This window comes from Pediculus humanus, genomic scaffold (genome assembly GCF_000006295.1).
Source record: "Pediculus humanus corporis 1103172108258 genomic scaffold, whole genome shotgun sequence".
Lineage (NCBI taxonomy): Eukaryota > Metazoa > Arthropoda > Insecta > Psocodea > Pediculidae > Pediculus > Pediculus humanus.
This window is the reverse complement of record NW_002987827.1, coordinates 61,244-84,520: the sequence shown is the minus strand read 5'-3', so window position 1 is coordinate 84,520 and position 23,277 is coordinate 61,244. Positions and strand designations below refer to the sequence as shown.

General features: G+C 28.0%; 4 protein-coding genes across 4 annotated transcripts; 1 reads left to right on the top strand and 3 right to left on the bottom strand.

The window, feature by feature from the left end:
- Positions 1 to 3,567: 3,567 nt before the first annotated feature.
- Positions 3,568 to 5,076, top strand: Phum_PHUM487620 (transmembrane protein 50B, putative; the record flags this gene model as incomplete). Its single annotated transcript, XM_002430446.1, has 2 exons — positions 3,568 to 3,593; positions 4,665 to 5,076. 2 exons carry the CDS (start codon positions 3,568 to 3,570, stop codon positions 5,074 to 5,076), a joined length of 438 nt encoding a protein of 145 aa, XP_002430491.1.
- A 267-nt stretch (positions 5,077 to 5,343) lies between these two features.
- Positions 5,344 to 7,409, bottom strand: Phum_PHUM487610 (Microfibrillar-associated protein, putative; the record flags this gene model as incomplete). Its single annotated transcript, XM_002430445.1, has 9 exons — positions 5,344 to 5,535; positions 5,618 to 5,707; positions 5,801 to 5,960; positions 6,056 to 6,216; positions 6,302 to 6,459; positions 6,546 to 6,630; positions 6,733 to 6,886; positions 6,971 to 7,256; positions 7,337 to 7,409. 9 exons carry the CDS (start codon positions 7,407 to 7,409, stop codon positions 5,344 to 5,346), a joined length of 1,359 nt encoding a protein of 452 aa, XP_002430490.1.
- Positions 7,410 to 15,451: 8,042 nt separating this feature from the next.
- Phum_PHUM487600 (uncharacterized protein) lies at positions 15,452 to 16,102 on the bottom strand (the record flags this gene model as incomplete). The annotated part of the gene is made up of 2 exons (XM_002430444.1): positions 15,452 to 15,604; positions 16,055 to 16,102. The coding sequence occupies 2 exons, from the start codon at positions 16,100 to 16,102 to the stop codon at positions 15,452 to 15,454; spliced, it is 201 nt and encodes a 66-aa protein (XP_002430489.1).
- Positions 16,103 to 20,180: 4,078 nt separating this feature from the next.
- On the bottom strand, positions 20,181 to 22,852 carry Phum_PHUM487590 (Hrp65 protein, putative; the record flags this gene model as incomplete). The annotated part of the gene is made up of 10 exons (XM_002430443.1): positions 20,181 to 20,239; positions 20,354 to 20,522; positions 20,617 to 20,759; positions 20,850 to 21,036; positions 21,127 to 21,235; positions 21,338 to 21,468; positions 21,552 to 21,722; positions 21,905 to 22,123; positions 22,210 to 22,326; positions 22,589 to 22,852. The coding sequence occupies 10 exons, from the start codon at positions 22,850 to 22,852 to the stop codon at positions 20,181 to 20,183; spliced, it is 1,569 nt and encodes a 522-aa protein (XP_002430488.1).
- Between the last annotated feature and the right edge of the window lie 425 nt (positions 22,853 to 23,277).

Sequence of the window (23,277 nt, the reverse complement as noted above, 5' to 3'; positions counted from 1 at the left end):
ATATGTCGATACCCCATCAGGAAGGACTAAGACCCCTTTGACAAAAAGACGAGACGGCAGAATTTCAATTGATATCACAATCGAGTGGACTTTGAAATTGATAAAAAAAATTTTCTCTCTGCCGTCTCCCTTATATTTTATTATTATTATTAAATTTTAATCATCTTCCAAAGGAAATCAATAACATCGTTTATGATAAAAAGGAAATTTTTCAATGGACAAAAAAAAAGGTACAAACGAATTTTTTCTTCCTGGAAAAAAAACGATCATCGCAAACTTTTTTCAATTGTGATTCCTAAGTTTTCGTTTATTTTTTGTTTTTTATTATTATTATTATTATTTTTTTTAAATAAATAAATAAATAATAATAATAATAACGTTGCAAATCATTTGTTGAAAATTTTTAATTTGTGAGCTTTTGATTATTATTAATAAAAAAAATAAATAAAAATTAGTTTTTGAAGAAAAAAAAAATATATTTATACATAAATATTAAATAAATAAATTAATAAATAAATAAATAAATTATTTTATATTAAAAATAATAAAAAAAATTATTAATTCCGTTTTCCTTTTGCGTGCCCAGTCCCATTCCATCCCTCTTCAATTTTAATTACATTAAATTATTATTATTATTATTTTTTTTTTTGATGTTAAAAAAATTACGAAACAAAAGAAAAACATCGTTTTCTTCTTACACGTTTTTTTTTTTAATTATTTTCATTCACGTTTAAAGCGAACGTATTCATCGTCCAGAATTTTTTTTTTTTTTAAATGTTTTTTCTGCTGGAAAAATTGGAAAAGGAATAAATAAATATATAAAATTTGGGGCAGATTGAGAAAAAATGAGCCGGGAGTGGTGGTGTAATCCTGTAACCCAACTACTAGGAGGCCTGGTATAGAGGATGTTTTGAGAGCGGGGGTCCAGGGGTTGGATGCCTCAAGTAGACTAGGCGTCCGCACTAAGATCGGCATCAACATGGGTGGACGGGGGAGCCCGAGGTAGCCAGGTTGGCTAAAGAGGGGCGAATCGGGCCAGGGGGGAAACTCAGCAGCCAAAAGTTCCCGTGTTGGTCAGTAGTGGGATAGCCCAAGAGTGTTCCCAGGAGTGGGAATCTAGTTTCAGCCCGTCCAATAAAAACAGACCTGTATCTTTGGGAGACTGAAATGTACGTTCTACTTCCACGAGCGTCTCCCTTCTCCTCTTTACATAAGCCACGCTATTGCGACATGCCCAGGAGTTTTAGTGGGTATGGGTTTCCGGTTAGGCTTTCTTTTAATCCATACCGAGCCCCACACTCCGTCCGCAAAAAGGAGGGGTTAGTGCGTAACAGCATTTCTCCTGGGTCATCAAAACAAAAAAAAAAAAAGGTTTGGAGGATGGTTTAGAGGCAGAGATTCTGGTATTAGATTTTCCACATTGACCAGGCACCGTCCGCCAGGGGTAAATCTTCAACTTGGATGCCTTGGGAGGGGGGCCCGAGGTAGCCAGGTTGAGTCCGAAAAGGAAAAAAATCGGCCTAAAGGTCATCGAGTTGAAAGACGTGAGTTCAAATCCTGGGAGTTGGAGTTCAATTTGAACTCGTCCAAACAAGAACGGACCTGTACCTACGTTAGGGAATAAGTGGCCTAACATCTTTTGGGGTTTGGGATCAGGCGATGGGGATGCGCCGATCCCTTTTTCGAGGGGGTGACAACTGGGTACTTGATCCAAATAGGGAAAATGCTGAGCTGCGGTGTGAAAGGAAGACAGATGATAGATTAACGGGATTCGCAACCCCAGACATCTCTCTCTCTCTCCGGACACTCGCAGACTTTGCGGAAGAGGCAGGAACGATGGTAACAGATTGGGAATATCTCTCTAGAAGGGTAAGAAGAAGAAGTACCGGGATCTTCCTCAGGTGGGGCATTTCCACTTTCGCGAGTGTGGACTTGATAGTTCCGGCTCAGGAGGGGGTTGAAGCTGAAATGCGCCCCTCCCTTCAGGAGAAAGAGCACGATGAAACACGTCCAGGAGTTTTAGTTGGGTAATGGTTTCGGCTGAATCCCATGCTCTCCCTGCTAACCGAGTGGGGAGGTCAGTGCGAAATGCATTCCTCCTGGGTTAACAAACAAAAAAAAAAATAATAATCATATTAAAAAAAATGTCGTAAACATATACACTCGTGAAGTTGTTATCATTCAATATTTATGACGTGTCATCATTGTCGTCGTCGTTGTCATCACCATCATCATCATCGTCGTCGTGATCACGATTGTCAAAATCAAAGCCATACGACGAGTTTTTAATAAAAAAAAAAAAAAAATATGAAAACGTCGATCATTGACGTCATCAATGATATTTGAAACACGTACAACTTTTTTTTTTTTTTGGCGTTACATCTGGAAAAACCCGGAAAATATAAAACCTAAACATAAACAATACTATTATTATTATTATGTTTATATATACATATACGATTTAAATTAAGAAAATTTTAATATTTAATTAAATTTGAAAACTGACATTTTCATTTTCAATATTAAATGTAAACCTTGAAATCTCTTAATGTTTTTAATAATAATAATAATAATAATAATAATTAAAAATTGTTAAACACGTGACACGTGTTAAGAAAAAAATTAGAATATTTGACATTTGTTGATTTGTTTTTTTTTTTGTTGTCAATATTTAAAAGAACAACAGCAACCATCACCACCACCACCAGCAGGAGAAGAAGTAGCAGTGGTGGGAAAAAAAACAACAAGAAAAACTTCAAAAAAAATATTAATAATAATAATAATTCGAAATTTTTTTTTTTTTTTTTTTTTTATTATTTAAAAAAGTTGGTGAAAAAAAAAATTTTTTTTTCTTTTTTCGTCTGCCAAAAGGGTAAAAGAAGAAGAAGAAGAAGTGGTGGTGATGGCTGCAGTGGTGGTGGGGAGGGGAGGGGAGGAAGTTGTTCAAAAAAAAGGCAAAAACGAAAAAATAAAATTTGTTTGTAAATTTTTTTTTTTGGAAACATTTTGTTTTGTTTTTTTTTATTTGAATTCTTCGTGAAGCGGGGGAGTGGGGGGGTTGGGCGGAAGGGGAAACCGCAGAAAGTTTTTTTTTTTCTATTTTTTTCTCCGGGTAACATTTGAAATATTTTTTATTTTTTAATTGCGTAACAAACAACTGAATTTAAAAAAAATAAAAATGGAAGGAAAATTTAACGGAAAATTTTTTTCCACATTTTTTGACTGAATAAGTAAATAACAGTCATGACGATTATAACCCATGACTTGTGTTATCACAACCAAATTCGACACTCAATGGATTGATTGATTGATTGACTGACTGACTGATTGATTGATTGATTGACTAACATTACACTCAAATTCAATAAAAAATCCCTTTTCCATCATATACGATTTAAAGATTAAAATTGATTTATTTTTTTAAAAACAAACAAACAAAAGTATTAACTGGAAAAACAAATTCAATCTTCCAGAAAAAAATTTTATTTTTTTTTTAAACGCATTATTATTATTATCATTTTTTTAAAAAGATAAATAATAATAATAATAATAGTTTTTTTTTGCGATATGAATGGTAAACTATTAAGAATCACGTAAAAATGCAATTTGTTAATGGGCGTTATCACTTTAAAAAAAAAATTGTAGTGCTGGAGAAGATGAAATCTCCACTTTAATTTATAACAATTTTTTTTTTATTCTCCAGGATTGTACCCGTGATTCTCTTCCTGGAAAAAAGAATTTAAATCTCATCAATCGTTTAAATAAAAATTTATATAATTTTTAATTATTTTCTAAATTTGTATGAGAGTTATATACCTTCGGGAATCTTCTCATTAAAACCTGGAAAAATTTTTCTTCTTCTAACAGACACCCCACCCCCACCCACCCCCGCCCTCATCCTGATTACTCCACGGATTCTTCTGTCGTCACTGGAGTCCTCCAAAAATTCAAAAGATACAAAACTTTTTGTAAATAAGATAAAACTCGAAAAAAAAAACTCACGAAAAAAAAAATTTCATTTCGTGTTATTTAGAATGAAACTCATTCGGATTTAGGGATTTATTCCCGTGGGATAACACAGTAGAGATTTTAAATAAATTTTATTTAAAAATTTCATCCGACAAGTAGTAATATTAGTACATGGAATTCGTCGTGTTCAAACATAATAATAATAATAAATACTTTATTTTAATTATAAAAATTAATAATTTAATAATTTTTTTTTTTTTATCATCATCGAGTAAAAAATAAAATAAATAAATAAACAAATAAATAAATAAATAAATTAATTAATTTTACATTATTTAAATAAAAATTTAACAAAATAAAAAATTATTAAAAAATTATTGTTTTCTGTTTGTTTATGTTTTTAAATTCACGACGAGAAGGTTAAAAATTAATTAAAATTTTTTTTTCTATTTTAATAATGAAACCAAAAAATTATTATTATTATTTATAAATATGATTATTCATTTTAACCCACCTGAAGAAAATATATAGGCACACACACTTTGTACGTATAATAATCGGATTTGAATAATAATAATAATAATAAATCCTGGACCGAATGAAAAAGTATTATATATTTAAAAATAATAATCATTATCATTTAACGTTAAAGTTTAAATTAAATAAAAATAAATAAAAATGGAAGCTTTTACTAGAAATATGATTGTATCAAGCGTTTGCGGTGCTGCTTTTGGTTTAGCATGGTGGATAATGATTGATATATTAGCTTATTATCCGGAAACATCTTCATACAAACAAGGGGTTTTATATTTACCAATATTATTAAGCACAATATCCCTTTTAATAAATGGTTGCATACCGAATTCTAGTTTGGTTGAAAATTACACGGTCACGAGATTAATATTCTGTCATCGTTTGATATTTTTTTTATCGCTCACATTCGGATTCGGTGGTTTACTTTCCGCCATCATAATATGTTCGTTAAAAGATCCGAATCCGCTTCCTATATACGCCGCTGTTGGTGTTCCAACATTAAACGCTTTGATATTAGCTTCAAATTTAGTTTTTAAATTTGCTTTGGTCGATGAAAACGACGACATATATTAGAAATTTTTTTTTTTTTTTTTTTTTATATATAAAATCCCCGATTATTTAATAATAATAATAATAATATATATTAATAAAAGGATTATATTTAATTAATCCGATGTAATTTTTTATATATATATTTTTTTTATTTATGTGTGATATTTTAAATAATTAAAATTATTAAATGAACAAGAGCTTTTTATTATGTTTTCTCTTTCTCTCTCTCTCTCTCTTTCGTTACTATTTAAGATTTGTAAATCAGTCTGTTATTTACATTTAAAAAATTTATTTCGCACTTCTTTTTTTAGACATTATTTTTGTAGGTTTATCAAAAACTTGTCTCATTCCGGCAGCTTGATTGTTAAAAAATTTTAAATTTTGTGCCGTGTCGGCTGTCCAGGGGGAATCCAATTGTGTCGTGTCTTGATCAACAAGATGAGTATATTTCGTACGGCCGCTTCTACCAAAGTTTTTAACCTAAAATTTAAAAAAAAAAAATTATTATATCTTCTTTACTCGCGTTAAAAATTTCAACGGATTTTCAAATTGCATCACTTACCTGCATCACTTTTGGAAGTATCGTTTTGTCAAAGTGATCTTCGAGGGTTGCAGACGAAAAATCACGTTTGAAAACATCATCGTCTTGGTCCTATGAAAAAAAAAAAAAAATCAAACGCCATTTGTAATGCAAACATCATCGAGTTGGAAAAAAAATTAAAAAAAAAATTATAATTAAATTTACCAGATAGAAAACACCACGATGATAATATTTTTGAAGGAATTTATATTTTCCTTTCGTCGATTTATTTGTTATTATTTTCGGATTGTTTCTCAATTCCACCCTTCTTTCTTCTTCGGTCATATTTCTAATACGTTCTAATTCTAATCTTTCTTTTTCCAGACTGTTAGGTTAAAAAAAAGAAATTATCATTCATTTTTTTTTACACGTAATAAAAATAAATTTGAAATTAAATTTTTTAAAAAAATTAAAACTAACGCTTCTCTTTCTTCTCTATCTCTTTTTATACGTTTCAATTCTCTTAATTTCCATGCTTCATATTCGACTTCATCATTTTCATCATCAGTATTAACATCAGTAATTTTTACTTCATCACCGACTTTAATGGCAGCTTCTTTCCTAATGTCTTCTTCTATCATCTAACAAATAAAATATAACAAATATTAGTAGAAGTTGACGTTAATGATAAGATGCAAAAAAAATAAATAAATAAATAAATGAAACCTTTAATGTGTGCCTCCTTCGTTCTTCAGCCATTTTTTTACTTTCGATTTCAGCTTGTTTTTGTTTTTGTGCTTCTTTTTCTTTTTCCATTATTGTTATCCTATCTCTTTTTCTAACAAAAACTGGTTTCAGTCTAGGGCCAGTTTCTGGTTCTGAATCTACAAGTTCAAATAAAAATTTGTAAGGCAAACACACACACACACATTAGGTTTGCTAATTTAGTCTTTATTAAAAGCAATCATACCTGTATATTCTTCGTATTCAGATGATTCTTCCTCGCTTGAGGCAACTGATTTATTTTCTTCTTCTTTACCTAAAATTTCTACATCCTAAAGAAACAAAATGTCTCAGCATGAATGAAAGAGCATAAAAAATAATAATAATATTAATTAATTTACAATAAATTATTTTAAGGTTATCAATAAATTTACCTCATCTTCTTTTTTACTAAGTAACTTTTGTTTTAAAAGTTGACGTCTTCTTTCGATTTCTTCATCGCTAAGCTCTCCCTCATCACTACTTTCATCTTCTCTTTTATCTATTATGGTATCACCTTCTTCTAACACTTCAGGTTCCAAAATATGCCTAACAAGAAAAAATATTCAAAAAAAACCTTATGATAAGGGTTTAGAAAAAAAAATTTTTATTTTGTGCATTAGTTTTAACAACCTGTGTCTTTCTTGTCTAATTTCTGAATCGCTGTCATCACTGGCAATTTTACTTATTTTTTCAAATCTCCTTAACCTAGGATCTTTATCATGATTGTGACTAAAATCTCTTTCTTCTTCATGAACAGGAGGAGATCTAGAATGTGCTCTTTTATTAGACCTTTGATTTTGCTGTTCGACAAATCCTTCACTATCTGATTCTTCTTCACTAGTCGAAGCGGGTGCATAATCTGGACGTTTACCCGAAACATATCTATGAACTTTTACTTTTTGCATAGATACTTCTCCTAAAATACATCATTATGAAATAAATAAAAATTATTAAAAACATCAAAACGAACGAAAGTCCGTTACTGTTTTCATTTACCCTTATCATTCCTTACAGGTACGGCTCCTGCCGTACTCTGTATACCAAATACAGCTGGTATTAAACTATTCATAATTTCAACCTTAACTTTTACTTATCGATAAACTACACAAAAACCTACAGAACGTTCATTAACACGATATTTAATATCAAAAATTGTAATAACAACATTACAAATAAGACGCCATATTTATTTTTATATCGTGTACGTAGAATGGAGCGCACTTACTTTTCTTATACCACTGCAACTTTGAATTCGAATTAAGATATTATTTAAAAAATTTTTTTACTAAAATAGAAAAACTTAATTGAATAATAATTATTAACAACAATAAAAATAAATTATTTATTTTTTATTAACTTAATTTTTATTTTAAAACGCAGACTTAATTGAATATTTATTACGCAATAGAAAAAGATATTAATTAGGAAGGGGAAACAAAAAGTGCAATGGCGAAATGTAAAAAAAAAACATTAAATAAAACTCATTAATTACTTCAATACATTTATTTATTTATTTTATATTATGATAATATAATTTCACTTCTACGTAATACTACGTAATTATATAAATTAAAAAATGGAGCATTTTTTATATTATATATAAATATAAAATCACGATGCGAAAAATAACACGTGAATGATAAACGGTTTGTTCCTCTTTGACGTTTGTTGCCTCCTCAAAAATTTTTCTACGGAAAAACAAACAAACAAACAAAATAAATTCAATAAAAATTAAGTAAATGATAATAATAATAATAATAATAATAAATAGAGAAATATTCGTTACCGATTTTCCTGAGCTTTCATCATCTCTTCAGTAAATTTCCATAGCGAAAACAACTTTAACATTACTACTCCCCGGAAAAATCTTTCCCGTCTTCTGCTTTTCCTTTTTTCTCTTAAATCAATTTTCTGCATGCGCGAAAAATAAAGATAAAAAAATTATTATTATTATTATTCTTTTGTTTTTTAAATTTTTTAATAATAAAAGATAATGCAACTAACCTCGAATCAAAATTGACTTCGTCCATTTCTTATCCTATACCTCGAATTCGAAAATGCTCCTCCTGGAAAAAACCAAAAAAAAAAAAAAAAATAACAAAAAAAAACTTAAAAATGATACGTAAGACAATAACAATAACAACAAATTTCATGATTGTAATTTTAAGCAAAAAAAAAAAAAAAATTTTGGAAAACGTGGTCTTATGTATGTACGTTAAAATGTTAATTAATAATTATTAATTTTATTTAATTATTGTCGTTCGATAGCATCGGATTCGATTGTTTCGTATAGCAAAAAAAATCACGTTTGTTCTCTTGTTTTTTTTTTTTTTTAAACTTACTTAGCGAGTAAAAAGAAATCAAAAATAAAACAAAAAAATGTTTTCCAACAACCCGACACAAAGCGATTTAATAATAATAATAATAGAATATTAAGGATCGAATGTATGAGCCAGTGCTTTGGCCTCGTAAATTGAACAAAAGAAGAAATCGTGAATCCAGATCGGAGAACAAGAAAAAAATTAACAATGAACGGCGCATTTCATCCAGGCTGTAGGTCAATAGGAAAAATGGAGGAAGAGGACTAAAAAGCCAAGAAGAAGCGGCGAACCAAACAGCCATTGTCGGGATGAGAAAATAATCCCATCAACAGCACCCCCCCATTTTAGCCCAAATAGTACACATGGAGGAAAAAAATCACGAAAAGAGGAGTACTAAGAAGGGCATAAAGAATAAAGAAAATGAACCAGAAAAAAATGGGAGATTGCAACTAACGACAGCAAAGCTCAATTCCAGAAGCTAAAGGGAATAGAAAAAGTTGCATGGAGAATATTTGAAGGGAGTAAACGTTTCAGATATTAATAATAATAACTCGCATGATTGGCTAACGCGTGGAAAAATCGCGTCACGTGAAAGGGCCCTCAATTCTTCGGAAAATTTTCTAAATAGCATCATTGATATTCGAACATTCATTTTTAAGGAATCGGGAAGAAACCTGGAATAATTTATTTAAAAACTCCGACGAGTACAAAAAATCTTGTGTTCAAAAGTGGACATATAATAATAATAATAAAATTAATTCGCGTTGCTCGCTCGGAGCTTATGAAAAAAAAAAAAAATTTTTTCTTAAAAATCTTTTTGACTATAAAGATATACTCTCTACTCTCTACAAAAATATATATAGTTAAGATCATTATCATCATTATTATTAATGGGCAAATTATGATAATTTGTATAAAAATCATTTTATTGTTATTAATTTAATTATTAAATAAATAAACCGACTTCGATATCATCATCATCGTCGTCGTTCTTGCTTTCGTCATTTTCTTTAACGTTTTTTTGTCGTTTTATTATTATTATTATTATTATTATTATTATTATTATTATTATTATTATTATTATTATTATTATTATTATTATTCAAAATGAATGAAGAATAAATTTACAGTCGCTTTGAAAAAAAAAAAAAATTAATTTTACGATCTTATTATTATTATTATTATCATTCCAGTAGTTATCGTTCCAGGAACGGACGGATTGTTTTCTTGTATAAAAAAAAAGCATCACGATTTGAGTTTTTTTATGTTGTTGTCACGTGACTTTCCCGTGCATTTACGTCACGTGCAACGACAAACCTCCTTTTTTTTTATAATAAAAAATTAAAAATGAAAATTTAAAAAAAAAAAATTTTTATACCCCCCCCCTGTGAAAGAATCCATTTTGTTTTTGTTTGTCGTTTGTTTTTCCGAGAAAAACAAACGTTTATTTATAAATTACCCGTTGCTTAATCGTTTGTCGAACGACATCACGTCGCCTGCCGTTTGTTTCCCTTACAAAAACAATAATAATAAAAAATAAATAACATCATAAAACTCTATTATTGACGATCATCGTCTTTATCATTATCATTATTATCGATTCGACTTTTCCGCAACTTTTCCCATCGTTTGAATTCATTCATAAAAAAATTACGCGAGTTAACTTTGACACGTAAGTGATCGGCAATATTATCAAATCAAATCAAAAAAATCAATAATTAATCGATAAAATCGATTTTAAAAAAAATATTTTATAATTTTCTCCATCCCCCCCCCCGAAAAAAAAAATTTTTTTTACATGAAAATTCTAGAATTTTCGATGCACGTGATTTTTAGCGCGTAAAATACGATACTAAGAGATAATATACTAAATAATAAATCAAGAAAATATAAAATAAAATTTAAGTCAAGAGAGAGAAAAAATGAGAGAGAGAGAGAAAGAGAGAGAGAGAGTGAGAGAGTGAGAAAGAGAGAGAGAGAAATGAGATCTTCTTACCTTTACAAGTAATAAGTTTTTTACAAGGTAATAATTATTACCTTCGATCAACGATCGACTCCGATCAAAATCGGTAGAAAAAAAAGGACGAGACTTTTAGAAAGTGAAAAACTTTTTAAATCCGTTTTAAATTTAAAGTTTATTACCCTAAACTTACCCCTCTCCCCACCCACCCCTTGTTACAATAAACAAGTAATAATAATAATAATAATATATCTAGAAATAATTTAATAATTATTTTTAATATAGTCAAAAATAAGTCAAGTTACCGGACTTTATTTTTTAGTAAAATTTCAATTGACAAAAAAAAATCGATAAATCGATAAAACTCGATCGCGGATTTAAACGATTAATCGAATCGTTTTCATTAAACGCAGACATTATTTTTATGCTTTAAATTTCAAACAACCCAACTGAATACAATAATAATAATAAAACTCTTCCCCTCTCCCTCTCCCCCTTCCCGATTCTTCCAGAGTATCATCTTCATAATAATAATAATAATCACCGCAAGAGATACAAAGTAAAACAGAAAAAAAAAAAAACTACGAATTCAACGAAAATCCATTTCTTCTTTTTTTCATTTTTTTTTTCAATAAATAAAAATCAAATCAATCAATGGATCGATCAATAATCAATCGATCGGTAATATATACAAATAAGTAATAATAAAAATTTTAACTTACTAATTAACATGATGATGATAAATATATATATATATTTATCAATTGTATTTTCTTCGTTAGATATCATTTGTATTCTTCATTTTAAAATATGAATTTCCTCCATTGCGAAAAATAATAATAATAATACTATTTTTATTTATACATATGAATACAATCATCGTATACCTCTGTTAATAATAACGCGGAATCGATATCGTTCCTTGATACCCCCTTTTTCGCGTTAACGCGGTTTTTCCCTTTCACGCGTAAAAATGCCTTAAAACTTTTTGTAGCCTTTTGTAATTATCATAAAGGTTTTCACCCGATAAGCAACCACACACCGACTGTGTTGACATTACAATATTTGGTTAAGTGCAACCATACTCGAGAAATTCACGCGCACACACACACACTTCAAGTACACAAGTAAACCTTTAAAAAAAATCCTTGAGGAGGGGAAAAAAAAGGGAGGGGGAATAAATAAATTTGCCTAAAGTATAAAGACTACATTTAAATAAGTCAATTTCATCGTTTTACGATTCTCACCAAAAAAAAAATTTCATGTTAAACTTACGAGAAAAAAAAATAATAATAATAATCGGTGACTGTTTTGTTTGTTTGCATTCGTTAACCCTCCCTCCCCATTGTGACGCCGCGTTATTAAAGAGGATTTGATTGTATACACATTTGAAAAATATATAAATATTTACATAACTCGTATTTTATTACATATTATCATTATTATAATGGAAGAATATTTTAATTCTAAAACATTTTTCATTTTTCTTTCATTTCTTCCATTATTAAAAATCATTCCAAAAAATTCATTGAGAACAAAAAACTACAAGAGAGGAAAATTCCAAATTCTGGAAAAACTATTAAAAACATTAATAAAAAAAAAAAAAAAATCTCACACTTTGATATATATAAAATATCTTATCAATTTAGCTTGCTTTCAGCATAATAATAATAATAATAATAATAATAATAATATTTAATTGTCATCAAAGTAGTATAATATATATATGTTTATCTATGCATTTATGTATGCACTTTTAAAGCATTTATTTAAACATAAATAAAATAAACAAAAAGATGTGAGTGACACTCTCTTTTTTTTAATTTTTCACCTTTATTAATATTATTTATAATAATAATAATAATAATAATAATAATAAAATAATAAATAAATAAAAATTTAAAATTATTATAATATAAATATATATATATATATAATCATCAGTGCTATATGAGATATTATTTCTTTCTTTCATTCATTCATTCATTCATTCTCTAACTAACGTGTCTTACAATTTTTTCTATAAATTCATAACACACGCACACGCACACGCACACGCGCATAAATATTATTTTAATATATATATATTAAAATTACATAATCATTTCAATGGGTGGGATAATTAATAATAATAATCCAAAAATATTCATTTATTTATTACATTTATATCCTTTTATAATATTTATATATATATTATATCTTCTTCTCTATATCGTTTATTTCTTTTCTTTTAATACAACAATAGGCAGAAAATAGTAATAATAATAATAATAATAATAAAAAGAAAGAAAATTTATATCAATACTTTAAATTAACCGCCATCTTTTATTTAATTTTTTGTTTCATTCAGTCATTTAGGAACCTTATTCATTCATATCATTATTATTATTTTTTATTATTCATCGTTGAAATCATTATTATTATCTTTTTCTTATAGCTCTATTATCGATATCATACTCTTATTATACAAAAAAAAAAAAAAAAAAATTCACAAATTAAAAAATTTAATTAAATCAATCAATCCATCCATCAATTTGTCTATATTAAAATAAATTATTATTATGCAATTTTAAGCTAGTAGCTAATAATATTAATAATAATAATAATAATAATAATAAGATTTTCACGCACGTTATAGATATAAATATCATTAAAATTTATGTTATGAGATTTACATATATATATATATATTAAACATACACATATAAACTCATATTTAAAATATAAATTTAACAGTCAATAATTATATTAATAATAATAATAATAGTATTTGTTTAAAAATAATAATTATAATAAAACATAATAATAATAAACTGAAGAATATATATATCTATATAAACTCCTAGATAAATACATACATACGTACATATACAACAAACACGCACACAAACGCATAATAATAATACTATATAATTTTTTTATGCATATATGCGTATATGTAAGTATGCACGTATGCACTCTCGTTAAACTTTCATAACAATAATTTAAGTCGTCACCGATTTCGAATCGAATGGCAACTCGAACGTGCCCAAAAACACGAGTACAAAAAATTTCTTACAAAACGCGAAAAATTTTCACACACATTTTCCTAATATTATTAGCAGTGCTTGTTTAGCCGGTCATTAGGTGTCAGTAGAGAGCAGAGCTGACAATTGTCTACAAATATGGACCTTCCCTCCCAACCCAACCCACACAAATTTTCCCCCCGATTGAATTCCGGTGATCCCTGATCCCACCTCCCCAACCATCAGTCTATTTTCTTTGTCGTAAACAAAATGAAAAAATCCTTTTATTAAATTTTTCTTAAATTTAAGTATTCTATAATCAACAAAAAAAACAACAACACGAATCAATCCACACCCCCCCCCATCCACCCCCTTACACATTTATAATAAATACAAAAATTTTAATCAAAAAAAACAAACCGCGAATATAATCGTTAATAATAATAATATTAATAAACTTCACATTCTACATTTTGAAAAAAACTGTAAAAAAAAAAATAATAATAATAATATTAAGGGCACACGACAACAACAACAACAACAACAACAACAATGTCAAAATCATAGCAATACAATTATTATTGTTATCAAAAAGAGAGAGAGAGAGAGAGAAAGAGAGATAGAAAAACAAAAACAAAAAAAAAAAATTTTTTTTCCCATTCAATATCATATACCACGTACGACGAAAAAGTCAAATCAAATATTATCATATTAAATATTATCATTATTAATAATTATATCACATGTGCAATTGATGAGCTTTTTCAAATCTTTTAATAACAAAAAAAAAACACATTAATTAATCAAACCAATCACGACCAACAATCAATCGTTAATTAAACAAAAAAATACTGAAAAGAACTCGATTGTAATAAACGAAGCAAGTTAAAAGGTATTCTTTATAGAATTAATTATTTTGTACTCTTCTACGCTACCATTGACATTCTAAAAACATTTAAATTTCACCTACTACGACAAAGAAAAGAAAAATAATAAAAACATAATAAACACGATGACGTATGTTTCTCTCTGTCCACGTGTGTCCACGTGTCTGTGTGTGTTTGTGTTATTTTTTGTATATATTGCAAGACAATGTCAGCTTGAACTCACTTTAACCTTTTTTTTTTTTTTTTTTTCCCTTATTCTAAATCTATACGAAATATAAATTACCTATTCTGAACAATCTATTAAAACCGAGACAATAATAATAATAATAAAAACGTACATAATATTAATTTCACCAACTCTTACTACTACTTAATGTTTTCATTTTCTTTATGCTTTTTATTTATTTATTTATTTGTTTAATAATCGCGCAAACACGGTACGATAAAAACTAAAAATACAAGAAATAAAAAAAAAAACCCGCTAAAATCAAAATCGGTAATTCAATAATCTATGTACATAATGTTTTTTATTTTTGCACTATTATTTATTTATTTATTTATTTAAAAAAAAAAAAATTTTCCTTTTCGACTCAAACAAGTTCCTTTGTCGTCGACGTAGTCATTTAAATTTTTTTTTTTTTTGGTTTAGAATTCATGCTAAACTTCAAGTTCAATCTTTCCTCTTCCTTTTCCTTTTCTACTACTTATTATTTATATGTTTACGATTTGCCGCCATCTTTTTTTCCTTTCTTTTTGGGGTATTATGAGTCTTCTTCAACAAATATATTGTATAGTTTTTTTTTGTTTTCTTTTTCTTTTCCCCTTCGCGTTCATTTTTTTTTTAATTTCATCATCACCATCATTGCATCATTTCATTCATTTTACATTCAGAAATTATGGCAAATAATTTTTTTTTTTTTATTTGTTCATTCTTCGTGTCAATAACGCCGACGTTTGGTCGGATAATCATCCATGGGACCCATTCTCCGGTCCCCTCCCCAACGATTTCCCCGCATGTGATCATCACCTCTTCCAGCACCTCCTCTGCCCCCTCCGTGACGGTCGTACGAATCCAGGAATGTTTTCTGGTCCTGTCCAATATTAATATCCACCAGTCAAAAAAAAAAAGTTTGTTATACAAAAAAAAAAGAATAATAAAAAAAAAAAAAAAAAATCGGGAGGAAAACTAGGAAAAGAAATTTTTGTGTGAGAGAGAGAGAGACGGAAATGAGTCTCTCATTTCAAACTTTTCCCTTTAATTTAATAGTTTTTCATTCTTTTTTTGTTTTTAAATCTACGTTTCCATACGTTTATAATGTACGATTATGATTAAAATCAACTTTCATTATTTAATTGTTAAATAAGTTTAAAAAAAAAGATTTACTGGAAACTTACACCAAAAATCAAAAACGACTACAATTTATAATTATTATCAATATTATTCTCTCTAAACGTAAAACTTTTCTTTTCAAAAAGCTCTTTCCCCCCATTAAAAAAAAAAAAAAAAAAAAAAACAGATAAATATAATAAACAAGCATTACCGCCATTTCCGTTACACCGTTAACGGAAACAATATTAAACGGACCCATTAACATTAAATAAAAATAGAAAATCATTTCTTGTAATATCAATGGCGAAACAATATAACTTTTCTTAAACCGTAAGGAAATTAAGGGAAAAGAAAAATTTTTTTCTTTTCAATAATATGTAGACCTTTTGAAAAGGGTCGTGTTGCAATTTAAAATTCCCAATTTTTTTATTTTTTGTCGTTGTGCAGACAATCAAAATTCTTACTGCAAATCTCAAAATTTATTTAGTATTTAAGTACATAATTAAAAAAAAAAAACCATGCAACAATTTCATTTGCAAATCGCAAACTTTTCATTTTTTTTTTTTCCCGTTTTATTGACCCCCCCCCCCTATAATCATACACAACAATAATAATAATAATGATCGCGAAAAAAAGAAAAAAATCGAAAATAGTACCCGTAAGGTAAAGGATTCCTCACGGGTATTAGTTAGTTTAAAAACACGTCATCATTCAAACGTCCTTTTTATAAAACTACAATACTTTCAACACATAAAAATTTTAATAAATTAAATCAAATAATTTTAATAATTATTTATATAATTAATTATTTAATTAATTTTTTTCAAATAACTTTTCTTATTGCGAATTTTCCTTCAATTTTGTGAAAATACTTTAACATTCACTTCGGGTTTTAATAACCAAAAAAAAAAATTCATAGGTTATTTTAAAATAGCGATAATCAATATTTTTCTTATTTACAGCAAAATTCATATGCACAATATTTCATGTGCCTAAAATAACAAAATATATACGCAAAAAAAAAAGACAAAACAAAAACATGCGAATAAATAAATAATAAATATAAACGTGTTTTCGTTTAAAGCATCATTTTTGCACGGACGACATCAAAAACCTAATAAAAATTAAGAAATGAAATTACCAATCATAATAATAATAATGATAATTTCAAATCGAACATTTGATTTTCACCGAAAAAAAAATCCAATAATAAAATAAATTATAAAAATTTATTATACGCACCAAGCAGTGCGTTGGTACTTTCACTGTTTTTTCATTTCAACCCCCCCCCCCGGTACAAATGTTTCCCTTTCCCTTCCCCCTTTTCGTAAATTTAAACCACGATTTTACGTTACAATGTAAATTAATAATCGGAAAAATCAAAAAAAAATTTTTCTTTCGTTTTTTTTTTTCTTATTACCGAGAATAAGTTTTTTAAATTTTGCTAAATTATACTATTTACATTTCACGTCGAAATTAAAACAAACAAACAAACAAACGTTTTTCTTCATAAACTTTCACCGAGATTTCAAATATTTCAACGTACATAATTCATGTAATACAAAAAACACATTCAAATCAAGTCGCAAATTTCTTTTATAAAAAAAAAAAAAATTTATATATATATATAATATTTGCAGTCGTTTATATTTTCTATTCGTGTAGAAACCAGAAATCTTAAATATTTACAACTTTCCCCCCACCCTTCCCCTACCCTCCCCAGGAATTTATGCACCACCTTATTACTATTATTTGCTTTTCTTATTTGTTTTTTAAAACCAAAATCATTACATGACCATATTGCGTGTCGGCGTGCATACGCCGCACACACACACACACAACGCTCCTCAAAAACCTTTTTTTTAAATATAATTTTAAAAAAAAAAAAATGTGCACCGATTCAAAGTGACTTTTAACATAATATATCACAGCGAAACTCTTTCAACTTTTCACACATTAAAACCATAAGATACAACTTTTTGTTGATTCCATGACAAAATCATAGAGTAAAAACCAATATTATTATTATTATTAAATACAACTTGCATATAACTATATCCCGCGCAATTTTTAAAACGAAATAAATAAATATATTGAAAAAAACCGTAAAATTTAACGATTTTATTTTTTTTTTACCCGAGACAAATATATTGTTATAAAATGTACATCCATTAATTTTTCATTCCCCCCCCACTCCCCCTCCTTTTATTTAAACCAAAGTTTTTATGAACTCGCATAAAGCGAACAATTTTATATATATAAATATTTTATATAATAAAGTTAAACAAGTGATAACGTTTCATATTTTTATAAATTGCAAACACGATTGCCAACATCTCGACGTAAATTTCCGATAAATTACAATCAATATATAAAGTATATTTCGAAATGTACATCAATCCAAAATTACTATAAAAATAAATTTAAATGATTAATTAGCGTGTCCACAAGCGGTGGATGGTCATAAGATACAATCAATCTTATAAATCAAATTTAAATATTTAAATGACGAAAATTTGTAACTTTATCAGATACGCAGACGTTTTAAAATAAATTTTTTTATAGAAACAAATTTAAATATGATAAAATATTTCGAATTTGGTAAAATGAAAAACTTTCATAGCGATTGTTTCGAATAAAGTATAGAAGTCAATTAAACAAAAGTTTTAAATAAGCATTTTGCAATAAAACAACAGATTCTATAAATAATTTAAAGTAAATAATAAATGATATGCTTGGCACGTAATGTGTAAATCGTGCAAGTTTCCCCTCCTACTCCTCCTCCTTTTCCTTTTACCCCTCACCATCCATCCCCTTCCCCGTCCTTCCCCCCTATAACAAGACAAAACCAAAACAATATTATCAATTCTTGATTTTAAATATTAAATGAAAAAGAAAAATATTATTTAAAATTTTCTTTTCCAAGACTCTACATTATTAAGACATTTAAATTTGATGATTCCTTTGCTAACTCAAAAACAAACAACTCGAGAAAGAAGCCAATAAACTATTGATTAAAATCAATAGTTTCGCTCACAAAAATAATTTAAAAAAAAAAACAAATTTACAAAACGAAAATAATAAACAATTTCATCATCGTTTGTTTACGCGTTTAAAAAAAAATTAATAATTATAATCATTTAATCGTAGCACGCATACGTTTTTGACATAATTCAACTTAATCAGTTTATAAAAATTAAAATCAACATAAAATATCAGTTTTGTTTCCTCCCCCCCCCGCCTTTTTTCCCTGCTTTCAACATGGTCGTTCAACATTTGCAACACCCGCAATGACATTTAAAAAAAAAAAATCATTAAATCGGGGTGTTGTCTCACCCTTTTTCGAATGTATATACATAAAAAAACACAACAACAACGACAACACCTTTCTTTCATTATTTTAACAAAAGTCAGAAGATTCGCTTGTGAATATTAATTCGTCACATTTTTTTTTACGGGCACAAAAGAAAATTACATTCACAAAACGACATTGATGAATAATATAAAACACACTTTTTAGACAAAAAAAATTTAAATGAATTTCATCATTTAGTTCATCGTCTTTTTTAACCAAACTACAACCATAAAATAAAATAAATTTTTTTTTTCATCATCATATACGTCATTTAAATAATTTAAATATCATGTAACGTAAATCAGTTACACGTACAGTGCGTCGAAACTTTTTTTTATACCTAAATCTCAATTAGATATGGGCAAATTTTTATCCCCAAAATTTTCTTTTCCGCTGAAAAATTATTAAAAAGCAAATAATTTAATAATAATAATAATAATCAAATATTTGTATATGCGTTAAAACAAATAAAATAATCCCGACGATATACGTCGTCGAGCGTGGAATCCTTTAAATAAAATCTGTTATTTATTTATTTATCTATTTTTTTTATCGGTAGCCATGCAAAGTAAGAGCAAAAAAATTTTTTTTTTTGCGACACGCGATTAAATAATGAAAAACAACGCGTGATGAGTATTCAAATCAATACTATTGAAAATAAATAATCACGGTTGCATCGGTTTCACACGTTACAATGCAACCAAGAATAATCACCATTAAAAAAAAAAAAAAATTATCCCTAAAGTAAAATTTCATTATATCGATCGTCCTGCAATCGTCGAAAATTTTAAATTCTAATTGCGTTTTTTTTTAAACGTAAATTCTGATATCAAAACGTACGATATCAGAGTAAAATATACTAAAAAAAGGTTTTCACCACGTTACGTTAATTTAAAATTAAAAAATTTAAAAAAAAAAAGTACGAATTTTTGTTTTAAAAATAATGAATAGGCAAAGCTGAAAAAAAAAAAGCTTGTTAATCCTACTTACTAGAGTAGAAAGGAAAAGTGTACATTACCATTGGCATGTTGCCCATCGATCCTATAGAAAAAGAGAAAAAAAAAAAAAAAATCACCTTAAAAAATGGAAACGTTTCAAAAAAAAAAAAATAATAAAATTTTTTGTAAATTTAATATCAAAATTAATTTTTTTTACCTTGGTCATAATCTCTTCCAGGTTGCATATCCATATGACCACGGCCAGCAGAATCATAACCTCCAGGTCCACTACCTAATGCCTGTTCTTGTTGATCTAATAAACTGTTTAACTGATGGGCTTGCATAAATAACGTATTTTCCTGTTGCCTTCTCCTCAATTCTTCTTCCTTTACAAAAAACGTACACAAAAAAAATTAACTACTTGAGTAAAAAATAAAAAAAATAAAAAAAAATTTTAATTTAAATTAAATAATTAATTACTTGTCTATGAATTCTTAATTGCATTTCTTCCGCTTGTCGTCTCATCATTTCTTCATCACTTCGTCTTTGCTCCTCCGCTTGTCTTTCTTTCAATTCCCATTCACGTTTTTGTCGTTCTTTATCCTGCTCTCGAAGCCTCAACTCTAAAATATATAAATAATACTACTATATATTTTTTTTCCTTCATCTTTTTAGAATTGTCATTTTATTTTTTTTTCGAATGGATAACTAACGTTCTCGTAAAAGTTCAGTTTCATGTTCATATTTTGCATATTCCATTTGAGCTTCTAATTTTTCTTCCTCCATTTTCATTTCACGTCTAAGAGCTTCTTCCTTTTGTTTGTATAATTCATGAAGTTGTTTCCAACGAGTCCCGTATTCAAACTCGAAACTTCCGTGATTAGCAAATCGAGGTCCCACCTGGTAATACAAACAAAAAAAAATTATTATTATTGCTTTTTTTCAACAAAAGGTAAGAAAGCAAAAAGGTAAAAAAAAAAAAAAACATACTTCGCGTTCTTTAAAAAATTCTGGTCCTTTTTTAAAAAGACTTTTTTCTGAATATCCATCAATGTCATCTACCTGATCTAAAGGCTCAACAATTACTGGTCTTAATGATCTATAAATAAAAAAAATAATTGTTTGCTTTTTTCATTTAACCAAAGAAAAAAGGAAAAAATTTTTATATAAATTTCAAATAAAATACAAAATAAATTCTTACGATGTTATAAAATAACATCCTTCTGTACATCTTCTTAATGCTTGAGTAGCTCCAGGTTTTCTAGCAAATTCTACAATACCTTCGCCTGTAGATTTTCCACGTTCATCACCGATAACAACTGCTCTTTCAATCTATGAAACATTAAATACTCAATATCAAACAACAAATCTCGATACATTTAAGTAACCAAAAGCTTCAAAAAAAAAAAAATTACCTCTCCAAATACTTGAAAAGCCCACTCGAGCAGCTCATTTGTAACCCATTGATTTAAATTTTTGACTTTAATTGCTGCACTATGAGGTGCAAATCGAACTTTAAGGGGACGTCCTTTCCTCATAAAACCATCCAATTCTCTTTTGGCTTTCTCTGCATTCGATCTGTAGTCCTAAAAAATAAAATACAATTTTTGTAGTCATCTATTGTTAAGAGCAAAACATTATGATAAGTCAACACCAAGAATCAGATTTATAAGCAGCCATGGTTTTATAATCATAAAAATTCAGCCGGTAATTACTTTCATCATGTAATAAAAATTTATAAAAATTAAATGCAAACATGGAAACTCACCACTCGAACAAAAGCAAACATCTTTTCCGAATTAATAAATATTTCTGAAGTTTCACCATATGGAGCAAACAATTGCTTTATTTCTTCTTCTGTCACATCATTTGCCAAATTACCTATATATAATCTACATCTACCAGAAAATTTTTTTTCTTTTGCATCTACTGGAGGTAGTTCTATTGTGGGACCAGATATTGTTGCTATCCTATCTATAAGTCGATCCTGAAAAGTACATGTAAAGTTTGATGCTTAATAGAAAAATAACTTTTCGTGGTATCAATATGTTAATAAAATAAATAGTAACTAACATCTTGAGATCTTTGCATTCTTTCATCTCTTGACATAGGCCCTCCACTAGTTATGCCAGGGCCTCCTCCGCTTCTATGCCTGTTTTGATCACCAAGACCACTATCTGAATTATTCATCTAAAAATAGATTTCCTGTAGTTACAACTCAGTGAGCTCAAATGTTTAATGAGGTGTATTATGTACAGTAATATTTGAATTTTCTATTTAAAGAATGAGTCGTACTTTTAAAACATGTAAAAGAATAATATTTAACATGATAAAATTCCTAATATTATGACAAAATATAAAAAACGTTTAATGGTAGGTCAAACAGGTACGCGATCGTCTCCATGCCGGTTATTTTGATTATTAAAAAAAAAAAAAAAAGAACCCGAATTACCTCAACTTTAATTCTGTGATCATCCCTTCTTGGTCCTTTATTCCTGTGATCCATTCCTCCAGGACCTCGTCCACCGGGTCCTCTAGGACCACCACCACCGCCGCCGCCGCCGCCACCACGAGGGCCGCGTCCCCCATGAAATTTATTATTTGAATTAACTTCGTCACCGCCCGGTCCCTTTGGTGGTGGTTTATTATCGTCAATTTTCTTTGGTCCATTTGCTTGTGGAGTTTCGTTTTCCTTTTTTACAGCCGCTGCAGACATTTTTACCTAATTGAAACTATAACTATAATATAAAAAACCGATGTTGAAAAAGAACGAACAGCGTGGCGTCGAAACTTAAATCAAAATGGCCGATTCAGATTCGTTCTCTTTTTTTCTATTCATTCCTTACAGTGTTGCCAAATTAACTTTTTTTTAAAAATAACTGTTAAAATCATCTATTTTTTTTTTATTTAAAAAAAAACACGTTCGATTTAAAATTTCTTATCATTTTATCAAAAGAAAACTTTAAAATACACGTAGAATAAAACAAAAAATAATAATAAATCGTTTTTACTTTAATTCAATGTCCATTCCCGGCAAAATTAAAAAAAAGATTTTCCCTAAATTTTCAATGCTGGAATTTTCCAATAGTAAAATATCAACAAAAAAAAAATTCAAACCTTAAAATTAAATATGTATATATA